Source organism: Lolium rigidum, chromosome 3 (assembly GCF_022539505.1).
Source record: "Lolium rigidum isolate FL_2022 chromosome 3, APGP_CSIRO_Lrig_0.1, whole genome shotgun sequence".
NCBI lineage: Eukaryota > Viridiplantae > Streptophyta > Magnoliopsida > Poales > Poaceae > Lolium > Lolium rigidum.
The window spans coordinates 318,636,790-318,658,983 of NC_061510.1; the positions used below are offsets into that span (position 1 = coordinate 318,636,790).

Genomic DNA, 22,194 nt, shown 5'->3' on the forward strand with positions numbered 1-22,194 from the left:
TTGCCTGGTAAGTGTTTATTTGTTAAAAGTTCAGAAAATGGTATTTTTATCATACTAGGCATGTTGAAAGATTGTCTTGGGTGGTTTCGTATTTTTAATTTCACGTAGCACCACCTTATCATACGAAGCTTCTGGAATTTAATTCTTCTTGGTTATGCTTGGTGATCTTTCTCTGGTCATGGACCAAGGATTTTTGTTTCAGCCCCTGAAAATTAAAAGGATGGTAGAGAATGAAGCCATTTTACATCGGGATTTATATAGTGCCATATTTTTAGATTGTTTATGATGCTCTGGATATTTGTTGTACTTACGCAGTTCCTAATCTGCTATTGATGTTTGATATCGTGCAATTTCAGGTACATCATCTTGGACGCAATCAACGAGCAATATCTGTTATCATGGACACACATTTGCTAATATTGAAGAAGGTATGAGCTAAATTTGCTTCCTTAAACGTCTTAACTCATGTACATCATGTGTGCGTGCGATTTATAAATATCTTTGCTAACGAGGGCGGCGATGAGATGTGAAATCAATTATCTCTAGAAGTTTTGTGTACTGACCTATTGTTGTAATTATCTTCTTTCTTTAATTGCAATATCTTTCTGTGACATGCAGTTTCAGTTTGCTAGAGATTTTGCCACTTCAGCTGTTGTGTAGACCTTTCCAGCCAAGCGAATATTTTGAATATATGTGCATTTAAGGAACCCATTCTCTTTTTATATTCTCCACATCTCTGCAATTTTTGAGACCTTTCAGATCATAATGTGGTGCAGACTCATAATAGGATTTTGTTTTAGATCTTCAATAATGGTTATAGCCCGGAGAATATTTAAGGATTGAGATTTATGTCCAATTTGATGGGAAGGTGCTACCACGGACATCTTATCTTAGGTAATGTTGAAAAACTAAACATTTTCTTCCCATTTGATGTTTGGTTAGAAATGCTGGAGCTATAATTGATGTTTGAGATATATCATTAGTAAAATATTACTCATTGGTAGTGTTATCTTATTCTTGCACCTTTATTGCTTCTTTACTATATTTGGTGAGGGTCTTTGTCTGAAGGACTCGGGTTTCAGTTCTGATCTGGTTTTATGGCGACGCTGCAGGATTGATAGGAGTGACTCTATAAAACTGCATGGTCGATACTTGATAGGGGTGACATTGTGTTTGTAAGGCAACAAATTGCAACTAGCTTAAATCGTTTATGAAGCTATCATTGACTACCAATTTGTTAGGTGAGGAAATCGTTTACTTGCACCAACACATCTTTCCGAATGAGTGAAGGTTGGTTTGTTTTGAACTAACTGATTTCCTTTGAAGCTTCACTTTGGAGTTTTCCTTGAAATTTTACAGTAGCCAGTTCTATTTGTATTTCATCAGACTTGGGAATTTGGCAGGTGTTAGGTGTTTCTGCAGCTGGTAGTATCCATACTATGTATGAACAAACTTTGCCGGTAGATATCTCATTAATTACTTCAAAATTGCTAGGTCGTGTGAAACCAATGGATAGAAATAATTATAGGTAATGGGCCATAGTAAATGAATATGCATTTTTTTCTTGGTTGTCAAAGTGATACTGAGTTTTAAGTGCTTCTCCTAAAATTATGTTTCTTGTTTCCTTGATGTGTATTTGCAGTTATGACTTTCATTTCATGATGCAAATACACACATGATTAATGTCCACCCATTCTCTGGGTGTGGCATGTAGCTTAAAAGATAACCTTTCCCCATCCTTACTTTTGAATGGTTCCTAATTAATCCTGGATTGTAACTATTGTTTTCTGTAGGATCTCATGATCATGGTCTCCATAAATTGTCCATTAATTAATTAACTCTCAGAGCCTCATCTATAATATCTATAAAGTTCATCCCCACTAAAATACATTTAATGTTTGCAAGCTGAAATTCTGTGCAGCCATGTCACTACAATTACCCATGTCCGTTAGATTTACAACGTGTGGTGTGTCTTACTCTGGTCGGTTACTTTTTTGCTAAAAACCGAACTGCCCGTTCGCACGATCGGCCCAGCCCATAGGAGATCCTGCATTCTCGCTACCCAGCCGAACTGCCCGTTCGCACTACATCTTCCACGATTTTCTCAATAGATTTTACGGTTTTGCTATGTCTCAGTCAACTGAGATTTTCTTAAGTCTAAGTCACTTACAAAAATGTGCTTTGAGTTGCACTTTTCTGTTAAAAAAGTGCAATTGCACTTTTCTGACAGAAATATGCAACTGAACCGAGTTGCACTTTTCTTTGAACTGTAGTTGCACTTTTCTGAGTTGACTGAGACTTAAGAAAATCTCAGTCAACTGAGACATAGGCACACCCTAGATTTTAATGGCTTCCGTCGGTTTGCTTTCCATCGTGTATTTGAACCCCTCATTTTCACCTCTAGAGCATCCTGCACGCTGTGCGCATTGCCTGCATCTTCTGCTGTTGCCTGATCTATTCTCCTTGCTTTGCTCCAAGTAGCCAGCGCACGCCGGGGCTGAGGAAATCAGACATCAGTGAGCTGCCCTTCTTCCTGCTCTCTTTCCAGATTTACCAACGAACTCAAATATATCTTTATTCATCCTTACGAATCGCCTCTTTAGCACTGTACTGCTTAATCCTATCCCTTCATTTTCCCCTGCAGTTCATTGCTAGCGCACGCCGGGGCTGAGGAAGTCAGACATCAGTGAGCTGCCCTTCTTCCTGCTCTCTTCCCAGATTTACCAACGAACTCAAATATATCTTTATTCATCCTTACGAATCGCCTCTTCAGCACTATACTACCTCCGTTTCAAGGAATAAGGCGCCCTCGTTTTACGAGCTTTTTGTTTGACCACGAATTACTTCAAATAGATAAAGATTGTTTGTATGAAATTAATATCATTAAAAAGTGCTTTTCAATACGAATCCAACGATACTAATTACATATAATATAATCAAGATTTTGTTGCTCAATTTTTATGGTCAAAGTTCGTCTTGGGATGCGCGTGCGCCTTATTCCTTGAAACGGAGGTAGTACTGCTTAATCATCCTCTGAAATAATATCGGACCAACGGATTCACAGGTGACTATCCCTTCATTTTCCCCTGCAGTTTATTGCTAATGTATTGTTTTGAACAATGATTTTTTCCTACTGTTAGTGTTGCCTCAAGTAAAAGTACTGGCTCATTTTCCCTATGCACACTGAAATCACGTTACAACAGTTTTTCTTATTTGCATGTACAATTTCTTAAGTTCTTGCCGGCAGACCAAACAAGAAATGATACTTTTAATTTTATAAATCATGATTCTGCTTCAGTTACATGTTAGCAAGTAAAGACCTTCGTAGAGTAGGTACTCACATCAAAAGAACTGTTTTTTTACTACTATATATGTTCCGATGTTCGGCCGTATTTTGAATTGTCCATCTAACAGATCTTATTTGTGGAGTTTTAGTTCAACACTTCAAATATAGTGTGTTAACTGACATTGCAGATACCTGGGTGTCTTCTAATGAATAAAGGTCACCATGATGACAAGCGAGTGGTACAAACCCTCGGACATTTCCTGAAGAATAAAAGCCTAACAACAATGGATTTTTTTTGAATATTGTCTCTTTATGTGAAATGTTTTACATTATCTTAGATGTGAGAAATCATATTAATTCTTATTTCCTTACGTGTCTTTGATTCAGATATGATGGATACATAATAATCACTTACTGGTCAGTCTCTTCTCTGTTCTCACCATCAGTTCATTCTTCCTTAAACTTCCTTTGTGGGAAATCTGAATTGCGGCTTCGAACGAAGTCTACAAGCCCAAAACCAGACCAATCTTTCAGTCCTGGGAAGATCCTCTCATGAAATTCTTCCTTGAATCTATATAACAAGCTTTTTCTTAGTTGCTGCCCAATAGACAGACATCCTACACAGGTGCCACATTCAGGTCACCGAGGAGATTACTTTGTGATTCAAAAGAACCTGAGACCCATGTCGCATGACCATCTGCACTGGAATTTCCCTTCTGTATTCACATGTCAGTTCACATACGGTTGACATTACAACATAGGCCAAGTATAAAATTGTTTTTTCCTATGATGGAGGAATTTATTTTTTACACACAATATTTGCATGTCATTGCACGATAAATTTGCTCACTTCATCAGTTAAAATATATATCACAAAATGTCACCTACAGCCATATTCTACTTCAAATACACAATCAGTGCTATTGTTTACCTAAATTGTAGTTGGTTAACTCCTGGCATGAGTTCATTATCATACATATGCACCAACCAAAGGGACTTAATATCTTTGGATTCAAGGACGTTTGTGCTATTTTTTTCATATGGTTCCCACAACAACGCGCAACCAAATTCAAGTAAATAAATATATGCTTCCACTTCATAATAGTATATGCAAATGAACATTATTTCAGAATGTTCATACTATTTTGAAAATACAAGAAAATCATCTCCAATGCCCTGAAATGGATGTTCATTCAAAAGAAAATGTAAATTTAAGTGGCTTGCATATATGTGACCTGCATGTATAATATATTTCCTCTGTCAGTTTCAGTTACGTGAATTGTTTCAGATTCACGCATCAGATAATAATTCGCATATTTAAAGTCCATTTTACAGTCAAATTTCTACTGATTCAGCCTTTGTATACTAATAGGTCAGGTTCTGACAATATCGTTTCTCAAGTAATGTTTAGAATTGAAAATCAATGTTTTGAATTCTATACAGATTTGTCAGAAAGATGCACGATGTCACGGACCTGAGGAGAGGCATTGCTGATTCACTATGGGATTTCTGCTGGAGAAAGGTGTGTGGGTTGTGGTGTCTAGCATGTTGCAGCCATGGGTATTAGGCTCATTTCATTTGGCTCTAAGTAGTCTTACTTAGTTTCTTCTGCAACTACCTAAAACTCAATATACTTTCATTAAAATCCTCTTGGTTCTGAGTATATGTACTATTCAGATTGCTCTTTTCCAACGATAGATAACCCACCTTTGTGTGCACCAAAATTATGAACCGCAAATCTATAGGTGTTTGTGACTTATTGCATCAATGTTATAATTTTTACTCAAAGTATGTATTCTTGTGCAGTGCCAGATATTTCGTGAAATAAAAATGTTTATAAGGCTGTGTGCCAATAATATGGAGCTTAGATAGATATTGATCAGGTGTTTATCATCTCATAAAGAACATGCATAGTCTCTTTGCCTTTTTTTGCTTCTGAACTAAAACTTGCTAAATTGCCCAAGTGTCGAGGAGCTTGCCTTCCATCTGACATGAAGGTAGCAGCTTTTATCCATGACAGTCAAACCACTGTTATGACTAAATATGTTAACCAAGTTCCGAGGGAAATTATTACCTCTTTAAGGTTTGAATTCTACGGGATCGTGCGCCAAGGCGCACAACTAAATCTAGTTTTACAGAACCGCTTTGACTCTATCTGGAGAAGATCCTTTGCCCATGCCCTCGATTCTTCCTCCACCGTCCCATCGTTTGCAGCCCAGGAACCCGCCCTTCTTCCTCCTCCGGCGGACTACACGGCGGCCCTCCGGCGAGGTACGGCCCGTCGCCTCCCCCGCCCCCCGTTCCTCTGGTGTCCCTCTACCCCGTCCTCCAGGTCCATCGCCGCCGCCTCCTCTTCCGTTTCCCTGCCACCGCGGTGCTTGGTCCATCCTACGCGCGTGCCCGCGAAACCCTAGATCCGCCCTAGGCTTCGTCGCTAGCACTGTTCCGGTGCGGCTGCTTCTCTATTTGCTACCCTTTCCTGCCATGTCCTGCTCCTTCCTCTCCCTGCCAGTGAGTAAGCCCTTCTCTGGAATCCTGATGCAGCAGCACGAGGAGGAGGTCTCCAACCGCGTGCAGCAGCGACCAAGGTGTGTATCACACGGCCAAGTTGATTACATTGTTTTCTCTCTGGTTTTTCTTAATTTTTTGGGGAAGGTTAGAAGTTGTACTTCTGTGTTGTGTCCATACGTGCAATGGTGTGCTCAGGATCTGTTAATTTTGGACATTGCGATGGTTCAATTTCTGATCGTACGTGCGTCTGGTTTTGCAGGATTGCACACACGGAGAATCAGCGCCGGCAGGAAACGCCCGTGGTATGGGCGAGCGTTGGATTTCTTGCACCTGCGGATGCAGCCTGCTGTACGGCCGCCTCCGGCACAGGAGGAGGACAGGAGTCCGCGCGTCTGCTGTTCTTTCAAGGCTGTGACATTGGCGTTTGCTAGGCTTTTGTTCCTCTGCGCCCCGGCGTGCTCCCACAAGGCAGTCCTACGGTTGGGCATGCAAGTCGATGCCGCGGTGTTAACGCCGAGGAGGAGCTGAAGGTGTTCGGCGGCGCTGGCATGGCAGAGGGTGACCAGAAGGGGGAGGTCGATGATGGACGGGATGGCGCGTTGATGCGGTGGTTCGTGCTGGACGAGCTGGCAGCGAGGAGATGGAGGCGGGGTGTTGACCGTGTGTATTACAAGCTGAAGGGTATCAACAATCCTGTGGAGAATCACCTGCGAGGTGCCGATGGTGATGGGGCCCTTCTAGGTTGGTGGCGGCCGCTCCAAGGTGCTGCTCACCGCAGCCCGCCACCTCTTGATGTCGCCATTTTCCGCCCCTCATGCCAGCGATGCGCGTGCCGCGCCTGAATCGCACTGCCGCCAATCACCTGTGCCGCTTGCCCTGCTGGCCACCACGGGCCAAGCTACTGTTTGTGTGATGTGTCGTGCCAAGGGCCGGGGTACAGGTTCGCACCCTCTATCATTGCGCTCACCTGCCGCTCAGCCTGTCATGCCCGGCACAGCCGGTTGATGAGCCACGTTGTTGACTTCTTCCGCTCTGTTGCTTCCTATAAAGTATGGTCTGCAATTTATGTTCTTGCGCGTCGAGTTCAGCCGCCAGGCTACAATGGAACGTGGTCGTCGACAACGGCCTAGCAGATGATGTGCTTCTGGCTCTGGATCGCCACTTGAGAAGGTGAGTTGAAACTCATGCGCACATGCCAAACTTAGTGGAACTTTCTGACCAAGTTGCATTCTTTTGCATGAATATTCATTCTCAGATAATGTAATATGTTCTTAATTTTTTTATCGTGCTAATTGATTTGATTTTGGATTGATTTTTATTACAGGATGATAGACAACTTCAGTGAAATTTGGAGCATGGGTTATATCTTCACTTCAAATTCCATTGGTAAGGATTTGTTTGCTCATCGATTGATTGTTTATGTGTTTTCTCCCCTAATCCTTATGTTGAGATTTTGGATATGTTTCACTCCCTTTCAGATTGTTACGAATTCACTTGCAATAAACCTGTACCTTCCAAACCATTTCCATCTATATTCTTGCCGTGTTGGGACTGTTGATAGTCTAGATTTGAAGAGTCACAGTATGCCGGTATATGTGCATGAATAGTGCTTCATGTACCTATTTGATGATTCAGTTCTGTGGTAATAATTGAAATGGTGATCTTATAGCCTTACATCAAATGCTATTAGTCAATGGTGGCTCTCTTTTTTGAATCGCCTAAGATGTTACTGTCTACATGCCATACTATTTGAGCCCTGACTTCTGCTTCTTCATAAACACGCAATGCTTCTCATGTTAATGAAAGATGATATCAAGGTGGAAGTCAGGTACAAAAATATTATGTGGCGGATATGGCCTAAATTTATGTGATATCATGACTGTTCTTTACCAAATTTACTTAGTTGTTAACACTTTCAGCCTGAATGGTCTTTTCTTCGTTACTTTTTCTCACACAAATTGCGGTTGAAGATATTTATCTTACCAATAAGCTAAAGTAGCATGGACCTGGCACAGCCATTTACTTATGATGCAGGTGTCTTTGTCATAAGTAAATGGTTTGGGACCATGATAATCATACCATTATCTTTGAAGCCTACACTGCAATTCAGATCAAAATTTGGGTCATCTTCGTTGGTTCCTAGACTGCTGCTCGATGGATGAAGTCTTAATAATAATTAGACGAGTTCTTTCTTTGTTTTACGGGGCCCTCTTTTGTTCTGCGTGAGCTAGCAACTTCCGTGGTTCATTTAGAAATTTAGAGTTTGCCCAGATGCCTATAAATCTTGCGAAAAGTTTAACTTTTTATATGTAGTAATGTCACAATGTTCATTGTGCAATCCTCGGGATGTATCCTAATATCCTTTTTCTCTTGATGTACAATACCGAAAAAATTGTGGTTGGAGGACCCTGAGGTGCCCTCACTTTGTTGTGGGCACTTCAAGAGTTCAAGAGACATGCAATCATGAATGGTATGTATGTCAAATTATCGCTTTCTCATTTCTGCAACACTTCCATTGTGACCGTTGTGCTCAGGTCTGATCATTTATGTTTTGGATTTTTTGGCATTGGGGATGTTCTAATTTGCCCCTGCTAAAAGAAGAGAGATTTGGTATTCATGTTTGAAGTTCACCAGTTCAATTCTTTATGTTTATTTGTAGCAACAAATACAACATCATTTTAATATTACTACATGGATGACATAACTTTTTATTTTGCCAGTACGTTTTTTCTTTACCATATGTGTGCGGAGATACTCTTCTATGAAAGTTTATGCGGGAATACTTTCTTGCCTTACAGATGCTCCAAAGAGCAGAACCGGAATTATGCACTACCGTTGTTGAGATTACAGTACCCACTATCATATCATTACCTCATTTAGTCTAATTCGTCTAGATAGCGATTTGTCTTGTTGACCTTTTAGTGTTCACCTATGAGTTCTGATTTTTGTAATGTTATATAATTTACTTTTGAATATTCAAAATATATGTTTGCTCTGAAATTGCAGTGAGCACATTTTGTACTAATCTAATTCTTCTAGGTAGCAGCCAGACCTGCTGAGCTTTTAGTGTTCACATATGGGTTCTGTTTTTTTTGTAATGTTAAATAATTTACTTTTGAATATTCAGAGTATCGGTTTGCTCTTAAATGACAGTGGCACATTTTGTCCACAACAAGCCACAAAATACCTTTTACAACATGGATCTGCAAAGTTCGAAAATGCCAGTTAGCAATCAGATCTTGCTAAGATTTAGTGCTCACATATGAGTTCCAGTTTTTAAAATATGAAATAACTTCTTTACATGGTGAAACTTTGTTGAGTTCCTTTACACTCTATTAATTAATTTGATTGCCCTTAAAATCATCTCATAGGTCAGTGTAAGAGAGAGCTTTCTTTTATTCATGAGTAATGCATTATTGATTAGCATATGCCCTTATTCCGGTTCTTAATTTGGTAGTCTTTTTCTCCTTATCTTCCTAGGCTGAGATTTATGTTCTTTTGTTTTTGCAGACATTCAGTGCATCTGAGGTGAGCTATCTTCTTACAAATTTATTGAGCTAAAGTGTGTTTGTCAGTATGGAGGTGGTATAATTTATTTTAAAAGAAAGAGTTTGATCACCCATCAATCTTGCATTCACTATCTAACTATCACTCAGGACTAGACTAATATTATACCATGACATTTTTTGCCTAAGTGGTTGGTATTCTAAACTACCAGTAGGAGCCATCTACAATAGTTGAAATGCAGTGTTCTATGCATTTGCGAGGTGAGCAAACTGATTTGTAACATGAAATATATGTTGGAAGAAAACTTCTCCATGGTGATGCATATAATTTCGATTGGTATTGGTGTCCAAATATAGCACCAGAGCCAAGGTAATATTATTTTCATATATTATATATTATTAATTAACATGAATAGCCTATTTCGCTTATAATTTATCTCATCCTAAATTGTTCTCATGGTCGATGGTTTGTGGTATAGATACATGTTCTCCACAGCAACATTTCAGTATGTCAACACTATATAGAAACTCCCTTGACTACATTGCTAAATACCATTTTGGAACTACAAACATGTTCCCCATGTCTATAGTGATATTCCTTCTTTTTGATGCATCTCATTGCTTAGTTTCTACAAAACATGGAAGGCTGAAGTATTTCTGTGGTCATTTTTTATTTGTACAAAGATTATGGTGGAACAACTGCCGGGTTGGTTGATATGAAATTCTGAATCAGAACTGATAACTAAGCTTGGAACTATTTTTCAGTTTGTCCATTGGTACGGAACGTATTAGCTAACAAATGATGGGAGGCGGACAGGTAGTCTATTTTAACTTAACATACTGCTCCCCTTGAATTTTTTTGACCGTAGCTTCATTTTGTTTAACTGGTTCTCTATAAATGGTGATACCTTACTTTTAGCGAGTTGGTACACACGTTTTCAATTATTCATTCACATGGTGAAAATGCATTATCAGAAAAATTGATACGGTGAGGGATATGTAGTTTTTTAACCTAACATAGTACTGCATTTCAATGTATTCACCATTTGTTTTATTTTCTTTTTGTTTGGTTCTCTACAAAAAGTGATATCTTGCACACATGGTAACCTATTTTTCTGTAGGGTTAGATCTGTGGTCAGTTAATTAGTTTATAGGTGAAGTCAGTAGCTAAACGAGACCATTTTACTCCCCTGGTCTATAATAAGTGCCGTGGCTTTAGTTTAAATTTGAGCAAATTTGACTAAAACCACGACACTTATTATAGATCGGAGGGAGTACATAGATTGACATTGGACTCATGTGTGACAGAAGGCGCACGTTCAGCCTAAGATGATCTCTTTCATGCATCAGTTCTGTCTCTGATTGATATGTCCCTGGTTGTCCATCTGACACAGATCACCTTGCAATTGGCATGACACATGAGGACAGGATTTTGCCTTCATAGAATCCAAAGGACTGAACAATGACTTACTGGAAAGGCTAAGTTAGATCCTAATGTAAAACCATGTTGTTTCTACTGAAGGCACTCCAGAGCTTCAGGCAGAAAAAGAAATATGTCGCCACTAGACGTGATACAATAGCAGCTTCAACAAGCCCATGCTTCACATGGTTCGGTCAATGCACATACACAATTAAAGGCTAGCCAAACTTCGGTAGGTACTATGAGTGAAGGTGATAAGATCTAAACTAAGAATCCTGATGCATCTTGTGAATATTTCACATCCGCCATGTTGTTTCTATCAGGTTATTTGTTGGATAACAAGTGAGTTTCATATCTCCATGTTTTCTATTGTCATTCCAATCTACCCAGATCCCCAAGCAGAACAATAAAGGTATAATCTGGTGTAAGTGTGTAGCATGTATCTTAGTATAGGAAAGCTCATGCCAAGTCAAGTGGGCCCATTCAAATCACAAAAACTAGGGCATCATTAAGTATCAGCAATGGTTTTAAGTGATACATTTTTATTGTGGTTGCAGATGACGTTGACTACCATATTAGTAATTCACTTTTGGTAAATTTATTTACGCATAAAGAAAAAACAAACTGCTGCCTATAGATGTGCAGGCTGCATTATATCTGTGAATTTATTACATTGTTGCTATATTGCAAAATATATTGAATTTGGTTGGCATGTTCAGCACAGCGCATACAATGAAAATCATGCAGTAATATACACCTTAAATCCTCACAATATAACTAGAAGACTACCGTACAATATGAGAAGAGTGCAACCAACTGAATGTCAATGTTGTTGCACTTCTTTCATACCGTAGCAGCTCCGTCCGCGGCAAGAGACGGGACACCTAATGGCATCACCAAAGCTCCTCATGGATTCTCCTATTTCAATCGCTAGACTGCAAGATATCTGGCAATTTGAACAAGAGACAAAAGAATTCATCAAATGGCAGGGCTATCGGTACCGACCGTTAGGCACGACGAAACAAGGTTGGCCATCAACAGTCGGATTTCTACCAGAGGTGTTGCCTTCTCAGGAGAGACGTCAATCAACATCCCCATAGTCCAAACAAAATACCATCGGCATTTCAATAAAATATCAAAGGAAAGCTCTCTTAGAAGATTGTACTCGGTAGCATCGCAAGCAACGTCTAAGGAACCCTGCTAACGGGCCGAATATTCGATGGATGAGCTGCATTTGCTGACGCGAACGGTGTGGCAATAAGTGACAGTCTAATTTTGACATAAATCACTGGCTCTAGAATGAAGGTAGCCATCTTTGGCACCAACGGATGCAAAAAAGGAACTCGATTGTGTCCTGTGAACCATGCGATTGAAGTAAAAAAAGTGTCAATCCTTTTAGTCTACAACAAGCTATTTCCCCTTACCTTCTAAATTATTGTCCGTTGTTGTGAACCAAATGCAACTTTCTATCTTTCCCTATGAGCTAATTACACCCAGGGTATAACAACTTGCACCTCATGTGCAATTTAGTACACTAAGTTGTAAAAGGGGAAAACATGGTACAAGAAGTTGTAATTCAGAATCAAATTAGTGAAAAAGTCCGAAATGGTGCCACGGTGGACTCTGTCCCAATATAATGTTTTTACAAGACGGCCTATCAGGTTCTTTTTTTTTCGTCATAGGTCCTTACCTTTTCATGCCAAAGGAGAGCGAGAGTATCGATGATTGAGATTTAGTTCCTGTTTCTGTTCGACGATGCCGGCGGCCATGGATACGCTCAGGTGCCATCCGTGTCGACGATTCCAGCGGTAACGATTCCGGCGAGATGCCGCCGGACCTGCACTTCCGCGCCTGGAATGAGGACCCGCCACAGTACGGTACGTCACCCATATCCCTCCGCCGGAACATCTGCTCGATTTCATGAGGTTTTGGTGTGGTTCTGTAGTCGCCATGCGATCCACTCGTTGTAGTCGATTGCTGCTGAAATTTTAGAATTTTGGATCGTCAGTTTGCAGGTACGACCATATGCCAGTGTTTAAATACATCAAACAATAGAATCTAGATTAAACAAGTAAGAACTTAGATGAACATCCTCCACGACTAATAGTTTACTGAGGATGACTCTTATACTTTTATTCTTTCCAATCCAAAACCAAACACGCAGGACAAAAAATGGTACAAATATGTCTAGTAAGGTATTACTTTTACCTTTGTGAACACCATCGATATGGGACATTGCCTGAGATCAGACAGTGCTGCCGGTCAGTAACACTAGTAATCCTGAAACTATCAAAGTTGTAGAGTCAAGATGTTGCTTTGATTCAACAAAATTTGGTTCCTCTGAATGGTAACTTCCAGCAGAAAGCTCAACTTTCTATTACTGTAACTGGTGAGGCCTCTTCTCACAGGATGAATCCAACTTGCTATTAGTATAATTGTGTTCAGCAATACACTTGAGCATGGCATCGACATTAGTAGCAGTCGAATCTATTAAAATGCAGTGCTACTGCTCATTCACAACAGAACAAGATACCCTGCACATGAACATACACTGTCAGTTTCAGTTAAAGTAGAGACTGTGTGCTAACAGTGAATTGTATATGAACCTTTTAGATAACCTTTTCAGTTGGTGGTGATAAATCTAGTGGACAATCTGGCACTTATTATTTCTGGAAAGAAAATTGAATACACTTAGTATAATTTTAATTTACCAATTAAAGTTCCTGTCAGTCTTGCACACTATTACTAATGTTAACACTTTTGAATGTAGGCCATAATTCGAATTTGTTCACTGCTGAAGTAAACCACAATGGCTTCTTTTGTGGATTAGGTGCCAATTTATCTTATGCCAGTTCAACTGTGGATTATATTGACTTATGCTCATCTAAAAATTGGTCAATGACTGTGCTGGATGAAATCTTGTTCATGATTGGCTGTCAGAGGGACGGTAAATTGCATGCGTATTGGTGTTTACCAGAGAAGGAAATATATGATGGTTTAGTTCCTTTGAAGACAGATGAAGATTGTGCTTCTATGCTCAATGTCATCAAGACAGAGAAGTGTGTTGTTCTGTTCATAGATCATTCCAATTTCCTCAAGCATTTGAGATATAATGATATTATTAGGAACAAAAGCCTGACCATGCCGTTTATGACCAGTCCAGAGGCACCAATGGCTGAACCTGCTAAATCCAAAGAAGGTGAAGCATCAAGTGCAGGTGTGGTTGTATCACATCAAAGGCAGATAGAGGAGGGAGATCATGAGTTTGAGGATTTTGAGAGAGAGAAGATGCAGTCGGAGGAGGAGGATGATGGTAGTGACAGTGACTATGAATTGTATGATAGTGATTGCAATGCGGAGTCAGGGGATGATGATCTATTTGTCGATAACATAGACAAAGATGTAAACGATAACAATGAGAAAGAAGTAGCTGTTGAAATGAAGGATGAAGCTGCTCTTGAGGATCAGGATCTGCATCTACTAAATGAAGAAAGGCAGGTACTGAAGAAGAAGTTCAGTACATTTGATCCCATAATTGACATGGAGAATCCGGTGTTCAAGGTTGGTCTTGTCTTCAGTTCTATTGAGGAAGCAAGGAAAGCACTATTAGCATACACAGTGAGAGCAAGGAAAAAAATCAGAAAGATAACGAATAATAGAAGTAGACTAGAAGCTGTGTGTAATGAAGGATGCCCATGGATGATAAAAATAGCAAAAGACACCAGATGGGATGGGGGATTTGCGGTGACAGCTTATGCAGGCAAGCACACATGTGAGAGTGTATGGGAGCTAAGAGCACTCACAGCAAATTTTCTAAAGGAAAAATTCATGACTGAATTTAGAGACAACCAGAAGCTTGGTCTTGCAAGTTTTGCTGCTAAGGTAACAAGGGAATACAATATGTGTCCGGACAGATGGAAGTTGAGCAGAGCAAGGAAAGCTGCTCTAACAGAAATTCATGGTGATGAGGAGGAACAATTTAGTCAACTACTGGATTATGGGCAAGAGCTTAGAAGGAGTAATCCTGGATCAAAGTTCTTTGTCACAACCAACTCTGTGGGTGATGCTGGTAGTGCAGATCATAAGCAACATTTGGCCACAGTATATTGGAGCTATGATGCTTGTAAGAGAGGTTTCTTAGCAGGGTGTAGGCCAATGATCTGTATTGATGGGTGCCACATTAAAACAAGGTTCAAAGGGGTGCTTCTGACAGCAGTGGGGATTGACCCAAATGATTGTATTTTTCCTATTGCATTTGGGTTGGCAGAAGTGGAATGTACAAGTAGCTGAGAATGGTTTCTCACCAATTTGAAGGAAGATTTAAATATATCCAACACATCACCTTGGACCATTATGAGTGATAAGCAAAAGGTATTTACTTGCTATCTTTAATGGACTTTCGATTTTTAATGTACTTGCTATGTTTATTGGATAATTGACTTGGTATCTTTTTAATAATACAGGGGCTAATAAACGCAGTTCAGAAAATATGGCCAGATTCAGAACACAGATTTTGTGTTAGGCATATGCTCCAAAACTTTCAGAAGGCTGGTCATAAAGGAGAAACCCTTAAAAATGACTTATGGGCCATTGCAAGGTCTACTAGTATTCCCAAATGGCAAAAACATATGGGAAAGTTGCTCGCTGATAGTCCCTCTGCACATGAATGGGTTGAGAAACTTGTTCCTAATACATGGATAAAAGCTTTTTCCAAAGATTTCTCCAAATGTGACATGTTGCTCAATAATCATTCAGAGGTGTTCAATAGGTATAAATTCATTATTGGTTATTTATTATGGTTCATTTTCTTGCCTATCAGAGTTCAAGTAATTAACTTCTTATTATTCATTATTTTTCAGTTACATTGTAGAAGCTAGGGAGTTGCCTTTCTTATCCATGCTAGAATCAATATTCTACAAGATTCTGCAAAGGATTGTTGGGAAGCAGAAGGAATCAAAGAAATGGAGTGGAAGGATCTGCCCTAAAATAAAGAAAAAATTGGAGAAATTCACCGGGTGGAGCAATGAGTGTGGTGTGAAACCTGCAGGTAACTTCTTGTACTTGGCCAGTACACATGAACATGAAAAGACTTTCAACGTTGACATGAAGACAAGAACATGCGACTGCAATAGATGGCAGTTAACTGGAATTCCATGTCACCATGTGATAGCATGTTGCAGAAATGACAAAATAAATCCTGAAAATCTAGTGCATAGTTGCTACACAGTTGACACGTACAATAAAGCATACAACTACAATTTAGCTCCACTTAGAGGCAGATTATTCTGGGAGAAAATGAATGGAGTGAAGATTCATCCTCCTCTATTCACAAAAGTTATGGGTAGGCCCAAGAAAAATAGGAAAAAGGAACCTGAGGAGAAAGTGAAGAATGGTGTGAAGATTTTAACAAAAGCCGGTGTGACAATGCATTGTTCTGTGTGCGGAAAACCTAACCATAACAAGAAAGGGCATGCCAAATTTGTCGAAAGACAACTGCAGGAACAATTAGAAATTCATGGGGATGAAGAAGATATTGAAATTCCAGAGATTCTAGAGGTAAATAATAAAATGATTTTTTCTCACATTCTCTGCATTTACTGTTCTACAAATGTTGTACTCAAGCTCGAAAGGTTTCATTAATGCAGCACATAATCCCTCACACTCCATACCCAACTAGGGATCCTACACACCAATTGGAAAGTATGGTTTATAGATTGGGGCAGGAGGTAATATTTAATGCATTATAATCCTCAATTTACTTGTGATGTGTATTCTAATGTTCCTCCATTTTTCAGGCAAGAGAAAATGTGCCAATGTCTAGAGTACTTGGCCCTTTGCCAGAAAATGCATTTGTTGCATCTGCAAGGGAAAACATTCCAGCAATAGGTGTGAGAGTGACCACTTCTTCTACTAGAGGAAACTTGAGGGGAAGAGGCAGAGGAAGAAGTTGTGCAACAAGAGAACCAGCAAAAAGGAAAGAACCAGCAGGAGAGGCTAGCACTACCAGAGGCAGAGGAAGAGGGAAAAAGAAGACTCCTGCTCAAGCTACTACAAGTGATGCACAAGAACCGGCAAGAACAAGCAGAAGAGGGTACAACACAGGCCAAGGAAGTACATACTACATGTTGTTTGGTGATGATGAACAACAACCAAGACCAACATCATTGCCAGACCTAAATGCAGAATTAGTACCCGACCTTAATGTGCAAGAGTTTGCACTTAGCCAGAATGCACCACATGATGGTGATGTTTAAATGCCAGTCAATTTATGATAATTTTCTTAGTTAAGTCATTCGGTTTAGATGATATTTAAATGGCATTGTTACTTGAGTTACTTTTATTACAAAGTACTTGATGGAGAAACTAGTACCGTAGAGAAACAGAGTTATAATATGTGCCCCATATCTATGTTCAACAAAATCTCTTCCAAGCAGAGACATAAAGCATGACACCAGGCATACATATGTGACCAGGAAACCGAGTCAGCAAGACATCTAGTCCTGTTCCCTCAAATCCCCCACTCTCTCTTCATGTTGCTAGCTATGTTACAGCAGACTAGTTCCATGCACGGGAAGCCAAATACACCCAAATCTGAAACCAGTCACTAGTTAATTAGCTAAGTTTCTAGATCACGGAACACACAGGCTCTACACATAAGCAATTCATTAGTCCAAAACTTCCCAAATCCATCGCATGTTATTTCTAGTGCCATCTCTATTTCTGCACATGAATATATGCCCAAAAATAGAGTTGGTAGAAATACTCACCAGGCCAGATCAAGGGACGGTAGGAGGAGGGGACACAGATCAATACGGGACGCCGTCGTTGGGTTACCGGGCGGCCGGCAGCGGACGCAGGCACTCATACGGATTTGTAAATCAGCTCGGTGTGGTCGCTGTGCCGCGGCCTCCATGGATTTCCGAATCAGCTCCGCGTGGTCGTCGTGCGGCGCGACAGCTTGGGCGACAACGTGATGTCCAGCGAGGGAGCAGCCGCAAGTTGGCGCGGCACAGCGGCGAGCGGCGCTAGCGAGGGCGTGGTGGCAAGTGAGAGACCTGCGGACACAACATGAAGATGGTGGGGAAGGATTGACTCAAATGTTTGTCAGGAATTTCAGGAGGATGTTATTGCAAAAAGATAGAGCGTTAGTCATTTCCATCGTGGCATCACACGCGGCGGAACGCTACAGGCTCGGCCCTAATTTGATTCCGAATTACACCTTCTTGTACCACGGTTTCTCATTTTACAACTTAGTATACTAATTTGCACATAAGGTGCAAGTTGTTCTACCCGGAATGTAATTAGCTCTTTCCCTATCACACTGTCATTTTACTAGTAGAACTTTCAAGTATGCTAGCCAGACCGTTTTGGTTGATCAGTTCCATTGTACAAATTATGAACTGTGTTCTTTCATATTTTCACTTAATTCTGATTTCGCTGGTCATAGTTAGCACACACATGCTTAACAGCCTCGAGTTATGTGGCGTCACCATCAATTTTAAATCACAAGCAAGTTAGACTACAATCTAAATGACATATCCATGTCATCTCACCCATTTTCCATCAGCTAGCCACGGCATAGGCGCGGCGTGCCGCCGCGCCATCCAATGCTAGTATTGAAAAATGAGAGGTGGGAGGCGCTATCCTCAGGCAACACCAGGTCGCCACCGAGCTGTTTGACCAGTGAAAGAAAGCATAGTGGCAGATCTACCATACCAACAAAAGAGGAAGTGTCCATCCTCCCCCTTCCATTGTTTCCAACGAGATCGAGATCCTTGTGGTGTAGCCGTCGGCGCCCTCGCCGGTGAACTTTTCGCCGCTGCCGCCTATCACTCAGCCTGGTGCCCAGCTGCTACTGCGGCAACTTGTAGGGATACCTCCGCTCCTGCACCAAATTGCACGGCTCCCGCCGTGGCGGATCCTCCTTGACGGGCCGGGATAGGACGCGAAAGGCGATCTCGGGCCACGTCGAGCTGGAGGCGCTCCGGAAGGAGGAGATCGTCCGGCTTGGAGGTGCTCGAGCTCTTAGTCCGATGGGGTGGAGCTAGGTATTGTAGGAGGCCATCCAACGAAATGGCGGCGGAAGGCTGCCGTGGCGAGGAACCATACGGCAGAGTCGGCGGCGGTGGCACCTTGTGCCTAGGGTTCCGGAGGAGGTCGGGGCGTTGCTTCCCCTTTCTCTTGCCGTGTTCTGAACCGATGTTTTGACTTGTCGGTGGCACGAAGCGTAATTAGCTAAGCCAAGATCATTACCATCAGCCGTCCTATATCATCAGATTTAGATTGGGCGGACATGATACCTCTAATGACGACCATCAAATGCATTAAGTGTCAAACGATCAACTCCTATTTAATAGTAAAGATTTCATCATTGCCTTATTATTTTGAGATCTGGCGTAGATAAGCATAAAAGGACGCGGTAGCGCGGTGAAATACAAAAATCCTATTACTACTCAATTATATAACTTAAGGAAACAACGGTGTAAAAACATGCTAAAAATACGCTCATCAACTTTCTCAAGCTAGACTCTTGTCCTCGAGTAAAATAGAAACTTCATGAAACGTAAATCGTTAAAATAAATGAGATACTCTGAATTTCTGCCCCGACACCTCGATGCTTTGCATCACGTTATATGACCATACAGTAAGAACTTTTAGACATGAGAATGTGTATGAGATAGCACCAAGCATCAATAGAAGAATCAATCTAATTTCAGCGGGTACTCTACTCCTTACATGGCACTCATCTACCTACAGTAGCATTGTGCTGCTCCTTCGTCTACCTATCTAGACTTGTTATGTGTGTTAAACAGCGGAGAGTACTCTTTATCAAGCGCCTAGGAACTGTACATGTGGTTTCACCGTGCCCGCAATGGTTCCGTAGGCATTTGAAATAGTGGCTCGTGTTCGGGCGGTATGCCGAGAGCAGGAGAGGTTAATGTTGTCAAGATAGATGCCGCGACACTGCACACTCTGGCTGCACAGAATCCGGATGGCTTTGGGGTTGGAGGATGTCCCGTGGATGTTGATGAACCTGGCGTCAGATATGGCCACAGCGCTATCCTGCAAACACAACAAAGTGCACGCAAATGATTTCAAATTATTTATTTATATGATGCAGTGGCAACGTGGTGATGAGTTCAGTCACCTGTGGCGGACAATTTCCCGGGGGACAATAGAACTGGTCAATGTCAATAGGATATTGGACATCAGTCATGTTGAGGTTCTCAAAAAGGAAACCATTTGCTTTGCCACTGCCACCCTGCATCAGTAACAATTTAACACCATACTATATATTAGGGTAGTATTGTTATATATGCCTATTATCTGCAGCTAGCTTGTGTTATGTACATGCTAAATGCAACCATCAGTAAATATCTTTGAATACATGATGTATAGGCGCACTTATGCACAAGGCAAAGGCATGTTGATGCCGCTTTAGTGTTACCTGCCACGATTTGATCCTAACACCAGTCATAGTTTTAGAAAAGCTGCAGTTGGATACTGTAATCCTTTCCACAAGTGCTGTCGTATTGTTGCCTCCAAGGCTTCCCACACTACATAATAAGATCAGAAAGCTTCTTAGCTCAATGTATGTTACTGCTGGGGAAGAAGTTCATCAGTATTTGGTCAGCACGGGCTGCATGGTTGAGTAGTTTTACCTGATGCCATGACCAGGCCCACACGCGCTGTTGGTGATATTAACATCACTGGTCCCTGATAGAATCGACACGCAGTCGTCACCTGCATTTGTGCAATGTCAGTAGTTCCCAAAATAACACATTTGAGGACAGTGTGCAGTAAACATGTATGCATTTGAAGGGCTGCTGAAAGGACTGTACCGGTTTTGAAAGAGCAATTCGAGATATAAACGTGGTCGGAGAAGGACATGGTGATCCCGTCCGTGTTAGGGCTTTTGCCTGGCGCCCTGACGGAGACGTTGTTCACCTGCACCTGGCTGCACCGGAACAAGGTCATGTGCTTGTCTGGGCTGTCCTTCAGGTGTATGTTCTTCACGGATAGGTTGTTGCAGCTTGCGAATGCTAGCAGCTGATTTCACAAACACAACAGGTACATAAACATGCTGTCTACCTGACCAGTTAGAGGCTGAAACTGAAAGAGATGTTTGTGGTGTGCACTTACAATTGGCCGGACACGGCATTTCTGTGAAAAATGAGAGGATGCATCAGTTTGTTGCAAATGAATAGAGGAAGAGATCGAAGCAAGTGATATCTGCTTAGGCCTGAGGAGCCTACCTTCTTGTTGAAGCAAGTCCACCAGATGGCGCCATTGCCGTCCATCTGGCCACTCCCGTTCACCGTCAGGTTGTTGACGCGGTAGAAGGTAAGGAGGTTCGCTGCTGTCGTCGTCCAGATGGCGTTTGGCGCCACGATGTTCCCGTCCAGCTGCAGAGAAACTGATTCAGTTATCTCTTGCTTATTGCCAACGGATGGAAGATACAGGAAATTCAGACTGATCGTCAACAAATTTTACCTGCACGGTGACAGGCGACTTGCAGGGTCCATTCAACCTGATCTGGCTTAACAAGAACGTCCTTCCTCCAGGGATGACCATGGTCGGCGAGCTGCTGTCACGGCAAGTTGCGTTCCATGTCGCCGCGAACGCCTTTGGACACAGAGAAGATGCGCCAATAAGCAAACAAAAAATCTGATAAGCAATGCGATGGCGAAGCCAGATTTCCAGAATAAGATCAGGTTTGCGCTGGTGTTACCTTTGCATCATCTGTGCTGCCATCCCCGGCAGCATGGAAATCCATGACGCTGTATCTTTTTCCTTGCCGACCTGCTGCAGATTGAACGGCCGCGAACACGAGCAGCAGCAGCAGCACGAAGAAGATCCTCTGCCGTTTTCGAGATATCCGTCAGGCAAATCAACATATACTACTCCCTCCGATAATTGTAAGTGTCGTTTTTTTTTTAATTCGAACTAGTTATATTTGAACGAGAGAAGTCCAATTTACCTCCCTAAACTCGTCTCAAAGTTCATATACAACCCTTAACTTTACTTTGGATTCAATCTTCAACCCTAAATTCTATAAACCGTTCGGAATTGGACCTTCTACCTTTTTTGACATGTATTGAACCGGTTTTTCTCGCCAGTTAGCGGTTTTTCTTCCTATATACTGTGTCAACTCATCAATATACAATATACACGCTACACGAAAAAACAGCTTAATACAAGGAAAACGCTTTGGATCCGGCGACCGATCGCGCGCCAGCGATCGGTCGTCCGGTCTCGCTCCCGCGCCGGCTTAATGGGCCTTCTTTTTTCGGCCCAACAATGGTTTCGCTGCAAAACTAATGAACTATTTGTTGTAAACAATCCGTAATTTTTGTAGGATTTGTTGTTAACAATTGTTGTAAAGAGACAACTTTTTTTTGATGCTAATAACAAAGTGATTTTTTATTTTGTTGTAACCATTTGTGACTTTCGATAAAATAGTAGGTGAT

The 22,194-nt window shown here is 41.3% G+C and overlaps 1 protein-coding gene across 1 annotated transcript; it reads right to left on the bottom strand.

The window, feature by feature from the left end:
* Positions 1-19,396: 19,396 nt before the first annotated feature.
* On the bottom strand, positions 19,397-21,500 carry LOC124696932 (probable polygalacturonase At1g80170). Its single transcript, XM_047229591.1, has 9 exons — positions 21,456-21,500; positions 21,218-21,349; positions 20,980-21,129; positions 20,867-20,887; positions 20,566-20,773; positions 20,386-20,467; positions 20,172-20,280; positions 19,872-19,985; positions 19,397-19,786 (listed from the first exon to the last, which is right to left on the bottom strand). Exons 1-9 carry the CDS (start codon positions 21,498-21,500, stop codon positions 19,553-19,555), a joined length of 1,095 nt encoding a protein of 364 aa, XP_047085547.1. The 3' UTR covers positions 19,397-19,552.
* Positions 21,501-22,194: the final 694 nt, after the last annotated feature.

What these genes read in the sequence shown, in the direction of transcription:
- LOC124696932 (XM_047229591.1), bottom strand. Translation starts at nt 21,500, where the DNA reads ATGGATTTCCATGCTGCCGGGGATGGCAGCACAGATGATGCAAAG. An exon ending in AATGCCGTGTCCGGCCAATT is followed by an intron (nt 20,774 to 20,866) that starts GTAAGTGCACAC and finishes TTGTGAAATCAG; the next exon opens with CTGCTAGCATTCGCAAGCTG. An exon ending in CGGGAAATTGTCCGCCACAG is followed by an intron (nt 19,787 to 19,871) that starts GTGACTGAACTC and finishes TTGTGTTTGCAG; the next exon opens with GATAGCGCTGTGGCCATATC.